This window comes from Diaphorina citri, unplaced genomic scaffold (assembly GCF_000475195.1).
Source record: "Diaphorina citri unplaced genomic scaffold, Diaci psyllid genome assembly version 1.1 scaffold2384, whole genome shotgun sequence".
In the NCBI taxonomy this organism is placed as follows: Eukaryota; Metazoa; Arthropoda; class Insecta; order Hemiptera; family Psyllidae; genus Diaphorina; species Diaphorina citri.
In genome coordinates, this window is record NW_007379808.1 from 11,961 (window position 1) to 20,079 (window position 8,119).

Sequence of the window (8,119 nt, forward strand, 5' to 3'; positions counted from 1 at the left end):
TCCCAAAAAATAAGAAGAGTCTCATAAAAGTCACCGAAAAAGAAACCCCATTTTCCTATTTCCATTTTCCAAATTTCCATCTACCTACATACCTACCTACGTTTTCTTTGGCGATTAACAATTTGGCGTCTCGAATGTCTCGATCGTGTAAACGCGGCTTGATAATGTGTTTTCCCAACTTCAACGCTAGAGCGCGCTGCCTTTATCAAACCGTGATCTATTCAAAAAGAATTTAAATTTACGCGCGTTTCTAACATGGACATTTCATTTTCGTAATACGAAAAAAATCCCCATGTTTAAGCCAAAACATCGTAACTCCGATCCCCGTGTTCAAAACCCCAAAATGTGTGTCATGCGCAGAAACCAAAACTCGTCGAGCATCGTCACGATCCCCAAAAAAAATGCGTTGCGAAATCTGTCTAATAAAGTCTGGAAAATCGTTATCGTTTTGATATTTCAAAAACTCCCAAAAAATAAGAAGAGTCTCATAACAATCACCGAAAAAGAAACCCCATTTCCTATTTCCATTTTCCAAATTTCCATCTACCTACATACCTACGTTTTCTTTGGCGATTAACGATTTGGCGTCTCGAATGTCTCGATCGTGTAAACGCGGCTTGATAATGTGTTTTCCCAACTTCAACGATAGAGCGCGCTGCCTTTATCATTTTTTTGCAAATGACCTTGATTGACCTTTTCAAATCGAGGACAATCAGCTGTTGGCTAATCTGAACTCTTCAAAAGATTCTTCATTCATTGCATTCTTCAATCTTCATTTTGAATTTTGAAATTTAATTTTTTGGAATTAAAAGTTGGAAGAAGCTTCTTTTGAGACCAAAGTTAAATTGAACTTTTTTGAACAGTAAAAGAAAACCCCAGTTCAAGTTGAAAACCTTGCATCCTTGGTAAGTAAGAGATCTTCTTAGCTTTCATTTTCCAACGAAAACTTTTGTCCATTGCATGATGCTAACAAAAATTCAATACTAATTTTCATGTAATTTTTTTACACCCTTAAAAATGTTTTGACACTCATTCAGCATCTATGACTAGAAAATATTTACATGGTTTTTTTCCAACGAAAACTTTTGTCCATTGCATGATGCTAAAAAAATTCAATACTAATTTTCATGTAATTTTTTTACACCCTTAAAAATGTTTTGACACTCATTCAGCATCTATGACTAGAAAATATTTTTCCTTTTTTATATTAATCAAACATCATCTTAATCAAAGTTTCTTGGCAGTAGTTCTACCTAATTGTTTTTCACCTTGTGGTACGATGTTATTGCCCGAAAGATTACATGAAATGTTGTAACCTTAATGCCTTTGACATGACCTTATTTACAAGAGGTAAATTATCCACAGCTTTATGAGGTTGAAAACGTCAATAATTATGTCTACTTACATATAAAACAAGAATAGCCCCAGACAAACATAGGTGATGCTGGTCATATCTCTAAACTTGTGTGGCAAATGCTCATTTTATTGTATTGTTCTCTTATCATAATCAATTGTGAGGAGCACTGAATAAAACAAAGTCAGAAGTTCAACAGTTTTAAATTTGGCTTTTTTTTCAATTGAGGTAGGTACTTACCTAATTTGTAAGGTACCTACTTACCTAGTTACTTTACATATTTTAGACACAAATTGAATTTAAAGATCTTTAAACTTATAAAGAAAGCTATTGTACCCATTTAGTTTTGGCCTGCTGTACTTAAAGAGGAAGAAGAAGAAGAAAGAAGAAGAAGAAGAAGAAGAAGAAGAAGAAGAAGAAGAAAAAAAAAACAAGGCCTTTTGTGGTGAGCAAGCATTTCCTAGAATTAAGTGGTCCGTGAAAAACCTTGGGGGGGGGGGGGAATTTGCCCCCCTTCTTCCCAGCTGCTAGTGTGTTCATTCGTATACTAACATATGTTCATAACCAGCATTTTTTGTTTTTGCTACCTGTCTCAAAATCACCTCAGATATATTAAGTACTTTTTTGCTTGGAGCATGTGGAAATAAAAATCAATTCTTGAGTTAAAGACTACCTAGGTAACTTTGTGAAGATCCATTCCAACCACTGGATTGTGCAAAAAAGGCGTCTTCTACTTTTGTTTAAAAGACAGTTTCTCATTTTCCTCACAGTCCAATAGGTTTTTAGTTGAAGATTATCTAAAGAGACTAAAGTCAATGCAAAACTGTCAAGTCAAAACTTGGACCTCACTTCATTCGATCAATAAATACCCCAAAACAATTTTCTATTGGTTTTTGCTCCTCTCAAAAATGTCCTTTCCTTGGTCCTTTTTCCTTTGACTATATTTAATCATTTGAAGTTTTTCTCTAGAATCTCTAGATTTCACTTTCAATTTTCCTGGTTCATTCTCAATTTCTCAAAAATAAATACCTACCTATCAATTTTCTCTCGTCTTTATACTGATCTCCCTCCATCTCTTCTTCATTACATATTTTCAAAGATCCAATAGGTTTTTAGTTGAAGATTATCTAAAGAGACTAAAGTCAATGCAAAACTGTCAAGTCAAAACTTGGACCTCACTTCATTCGATCAATAAATACCCCAAAACAATTTTCTATTGGTTTTTGCTCCTCTCAAAAATGTCCTTTCCTTGGTCCTTTTTCCTTTGACTATATTTAATCATTTGTAAGTTTTTCTCTAGAATCTCTAGATTTCACTTTCAATTTTCCTGGTTCATTCTCAATTTCTCAAAAATAAATACCTACCTATCAATTTTCTCTCGTCTTTATACTGATCTCCCTCCATCTCTTCTTCATTACATACAGAGTGTTTCAAAAGTCCGGGGACCCTTGAATATTTTTTGAATGGCTAAAGATGGGAACCTGAAATTTGGCATTATAGTTATTTTTCAAAGAATAAAATTTCAAGCTGAGAATCAAAAAGAACGATCATAATTTACATCATTTTATCATTTCTTTTCACCTCTTGTGAACGATTAGTTCGGGGTATAGGTTAGTTCGCCCGGTAAAGTTCAGAGGTTCGTTGTCTCGTGGACTAGTTTTTAGAGAGGGTGGACCAGCAGCCTAGTTCTCTAGAAAGGTAGCGCGCCTACCTTGTAAGCGCTAGGTCGTGGGTTCGATTCCCGTCCGGGGCGAACTTTATCCTTAACAGATAGGGTCTCGTTCGGAATGGCTGGTTTTCTCCTATCCTGTCTTCCTTGTCTCTTCGATTTCGGGACGATGAGAACTCTTTTGTTACAGATTCCTCTATCTAACCTAAAAAAAAAAAAAAAAAAAAAAAAATTTCTGGGGGAAAAATAACCCGATTTTCCTTTTCCTTTTCCTTCCCAGCTGCTAGTGTGTTCATTCGTATACTAACATTATGTTCATAACCAGCATTTTTTGTTTTTGCTACCTGTCTCAAAATCACCTCAGATATATTAAGTACTTTTTTGCTTGGAGCATGTGGGTCTAACCGTTTAGTCGGTATAGCTGAAAACCGCCAAAAAACGATCGGTATCCGTCCAAAAGCGGTCAAAATGCCGCCAACCAATGCACCGACCTTAACCAAAAGTTTCGTGTCGCATCCTTGTCACATTTGACAGCTACATACCAAATTTCAAGTCTCTAGCTCTTACCGTTCTCGAGATATTTTGTTTACAGACAGACAGACACACACACGGACCAATGGCTGAAACTTTGGATTTAGGCTCTAGGGACCTCAAAACGTGTTTTGACACTAAAAACTGACCATCGAAAATTTGACCCGATTACATTACTTTCCTTCCCATAGGATAAGGAAAGTAAAAATTTTCCACATTTCGATTGTAAAATTTTCTATTTTATTTAAACTTCATATAATTTTTTCTTTTCTTAAAATTCCAGGCCGAAAATACATGTAACAAATATCCTTAAAGGAGAGTCTATACATGTCGATCGAAATCACCTGGAACCTAAAATGAGTTTGTTTTCCTTCCTTCCCTTTTATAAAAATCTTTTGATTTCATCTTATCCTTGAAGGGTTTCATCCGATATCGATCGACTTCAGTCGACTTGTATCTAGATGCTCCTCTAGATAAATATGGTTGCCAAATTTCCTCAACGTGACTGGCTGTTGCGGGGCCCACTCAGCCTCGTGAGGAAAATGAGTAGCTATGACATATAAATGCGCATAGCGACCGGTGCCAGCATGGTAGGTGGACGTTGGATTTTAGGATTGTTGAGATATTGGGAAAAAAATCCTACAATGCTGCAGTGAGCACCAAAGTTGTGACATAATAACATGTTAGATCATTTCTGTTTTTTTAAACTAGATAATTTTCCTGTTGTAGTTTGATAGATAGGCAATCTGTCAAGTAAGAAGTAAGAACATATTGACTGCTCTTTGTTTTTATGCCTCTGAAAGTGTCAAAACATTGTTTTTGTTTCTTTTGTTTGCTCTTGGTGTGAGTTTACATATTTGATTTATTTTTACTTCCTATTATTTTAACTGTTTTATTCAGGCAAGTAAGTTCCTACCTAACAAACATTTTTTTCCCATTATCAGTTTCTGTATCAGCTCAAGTTTTTTTTTCTTTTTCTAAATACTGACTTACCACTAAACTAAAGTTCATTCTTTAATCATTATGCTTTAATCTGATTCCAATTGTTCGGATATAAGTGGGAGGGGGGCAAATGTGATATTTCTAGGGGAAAATTCCTTCTGGAGAGATAGACCAGAATTCTTTTTCCTACTGAAGAAACAAGCATGTATTTGATTAGTATTTTGAATAACATTGTACTTTGGTAAATCTCCTTCTTTCTTCTATTTCTTTTAATGTTCAAAGTTGATCAAGGTAAGTCTAAGCGGGTACTTGAGTTTTAGGCCCTGAGCCCTGCACCATAGTCAATTTTTTCCTCTTTAAATGTCCTTTAGGGATGCTTTTTCATCAATTTTAAACTTTTAAACTATAATGAAATGTTCAATTGAAAATGGTGGAAATTGATTTTTTTCCCCCTTTTAAGTAAGAACTTCAAACTCCAATCAAAACATATTTAAATTCTATTGAAATAAAATTCAAAGTTCAATAGGGGGGAAAAATTGACAGTGGTCCTCATGCTATGATAATTTAAAATAGAACCCTTGTTCACATTATTTAGGCCATGTATGAAAATGACCGAGCATGTATTTGATCAGTATTTTGAATAACATTGTACTTTGGTAAATCTCCTTCTTTCTTCTATATCTTTTAATGTTCAAAGTTGATCAAGGTAAGTCTAAGCGGGTTCTTGAGTTTCAGGCCCTGAGCCCTGGACCATAGTCAATTTTTTCCTCTTTAAATTCCCTTTGGGGATGCTTTTTCATCAATTTTAAACTTTAAGAGTATAATGAAATGCTCAATTGAAAATGGTGGAAATTGATTTTTTCCCCCCTTTAACTTCAAACTCCAATCAAAACATATTTAAATTCTATTGAAATAAAATGCAAAGTTCAATAGGGGGAAAAATTGACAGTGGTCCTCATGCTATGATAATTTAAAATAGAACCCTTGTTCACATTATTTAGGCCATGTATGAAAATGACCGCTTAAGGCCTTTTTTGGCTTTTTAGAAGAGGTAGCTCTTTTTTTTTGCCTTATTTGCAGAGGTTCATACTTAATATGAGGCTTTCTTTGCCTTAAAATTCAATTTGACCTAGGCCTTTTTGGCATCTTAGAAGAGGTAGCTCTTTTTTTTTGCCTTATTTGCAGAGGTTCATACTTAATATGAGGCTTTCTTTGCCTTAAAATTCAATTTGACCAAGGAATTAACATTGCACCATATTGCCTTAATACATTGCCTTTAGTACTTCCAGCCCCACACATTCAGGTATTAAGTTGAAAATATGTTCATAGATTTTTTTTTTTAATTTATTCTGAACAACTGAACATACATTAAATAATATGTGAACAAGGGTGGCTCATAACTCGTGTAAAACATATACTAATTTATTCTGAACAACTGAACATACATTAAATAATATGTGAACAAGGGTGGCTCATAACTCGTGTAAAACATATACAGGGTGGTTGATATGTCACAGGCAATGCCATTTATGAATATCTCTTGCCCCCCTCCTTCCCAGCCCTTCTTCATGGGATCAATTCAAATATTGTTGTCTTCAAATACATTTTAGCTGTTCCTGCCTCTTTGGGCCCAAGTATAATAGAGAACTTGTAAGTACCTATATCAAAACATTGTAAGAAATGTGCAATACTTATGGGGCCAAAGAACACTGAATCCAGTATCATATGGTTTTATTGTGAGGACCAATGTCAGTCTTCTGTTACCAATCTATCTGTCCTGATGGTCAAATTCTTCCGGTGAATCTTCTTCAAACACTTCTGTTAGAACACTGTTGACATGTTCTAGCTCTTTGTGATACACTTCATTACCAGCATGCTTCTCTTTGATGAAATTCAATTTGAACTTAAGGTTTAATGGTTCAAGTCGACACAAACTTTGAGCTTCAGGAGAGTCCTTGATTAACGAAGCGAGTGCAGATAGTAAATGTTCATTCATCTCCGTGTCAACATAGGCTCTTCTACCTGGGACCAATTTAAATATTGTTGTCTTCAAGTATGTTTTAGCTGTTCCTGCCTCTTTGGGCTCGAGTATAATAGAGAACTTGTAAGTACCTATATCAAAACATTGTAAGAAATGTGCAATACTTATGGGGCCAAAGAACACTGAATCCAGTATCATATGGTTTTATTGTGAGGACCAATGTCAGTCTTCTGTTACCAATTTATCTGTCCTGATGGTCGAATTCTTCCAGTGAATCTTCTTCAAACACTTCTGTTAGAACACTGTTGACATGTTCTAGCTCTTTGTGATACACTTCATTACCAGCATGTTTCTCTTTGATGAAATTCAATTTGAACTTTAGGTTTAATGGTTCAAGTCGACACAAACTTTGAGCTTCAGTAGAGTCCTTGATCAACGAAGCGAGTGCAGATAGTAAATGTTCATTCATCTCCGTGTCTAATGCATCTTCAATGTCTATTAATACACACATTTGTTCTACCATACCCATCGAGAGGAGCACTTGTTTCACTTGATTGTTATCCGTACAGAGACATGCTATTAGAAAACAAGATTTAATCACTAGCTTCTCCTTCTTGGACTGTATACACCTCAGTAGAACAGAGAAGCCATCCCTCTTTATAAACTCTTTGAGACACTCTTCATTGTCTCGAACTAAACATGACACAGCATACAGACTTTTCACTTGTACAGTAGTGTTTGAGTCATGCTCAATTGATGTTAGGAGCAAATTGAGGAAGTCTGTCTGAATGATGAAATTCTGGCTAAATGGATTATTCTGGACAATATCAGCAACTGTTTCTGCTGCTCTCCACCTGAGTTCTGGGTCTGATCCTTCTAGTAATGGTTGTAGCACAGGTAGGCCACCCATTTTCAGAAAGTCATTGGCATAGTCAATACTACAAACATAGTCACTCAAATTGTCGAGGGCTCCTATACAAATATCTTTTTGGTCCTGATTTTCTTTCAATGTTTTGATTATTTTCTCCAATTCGGCACCTACATTGACCATCATTGAGTTGAGCGCATCTAATAGGAAACCTCTGTTTGCTTCATTCATTGATGCAGCTCTGTTGATATTGGGTGCCTCTTGAGCTCTTGACCTAGATCCAGCTTCAACAGCATATCTGAGCAAGTCTTGGAGATTACTTGGCTGCCTCGGTTGTCTAGCTGGAATGTCTTGATTTGGAGCATATTCAATAGCCAGGTTTGGTTGAGCCTGTGAGTCCTGTCTACACGTCTATGAGAGCTCGTGAGTGTGCTCGACAGTTATGGAAGAGACGGTTAAAACCAATTAATATATAGCAAGAATGATTTGGGTGGGATGAATGGTAACGTACTACGAAGAACGTTAAAATGTTTTTAAGTATCCGTCGTACCTATGGAACATGAAAGTGTACAAAAACTTTCATACTACTTTCTCACTGAGTAAGGTACATGTTATCGGAACTTAAACTGTGTTTATAGAGAGACCTTTTATAATGAGGTGAGTACTAACTCAGACACAAGGACTATTAGATCAAAGGTATCTTGGACAAATAAAGATCAAAAAAAAAAAAAAAAAAAACACAAATGAATACAATAGTGGATGGGAAACAAAGAG

The 8,119-nt window shown here is 35.6% G+C and overlaps 1 protein-coding gene across 2 annotated transcripts in view; it reads right to left on the bottom strand.

Moving 5' to 3' along the window:
- Positions 1–6,083: 6,083 nt before the first annotated feature.
- Positions 6,084–8,119, bottom strand: part of LOC103518841 (hsp70-binding protein 1-like) — a 3,331-nt gene continuing 1,295 nt past the window's right edge. The window contains exons 3-4 of one of the 2 annotated variants that reach the window (XM_026830532.1): positions 6,937–7,744; positions 6,084–6,482 (exon numbers count right to left, since the gene is read on the bottom strand). In XM_026830532.1, coding sequence (XP_026686333.1) covers positions 6,265–6,482; positions 6,937–7,744 — 1,026 coding nt within the window. In that variant the 3' untranslated portion in view covers positions 6,084–6,264. Of the gene's footprint in view, positions 6,483–6,575; positions 7,745–8,119 lie in introns of those variants that run through there. The other variant, XM_017447952.2, reaches the window with a different exon arrangement.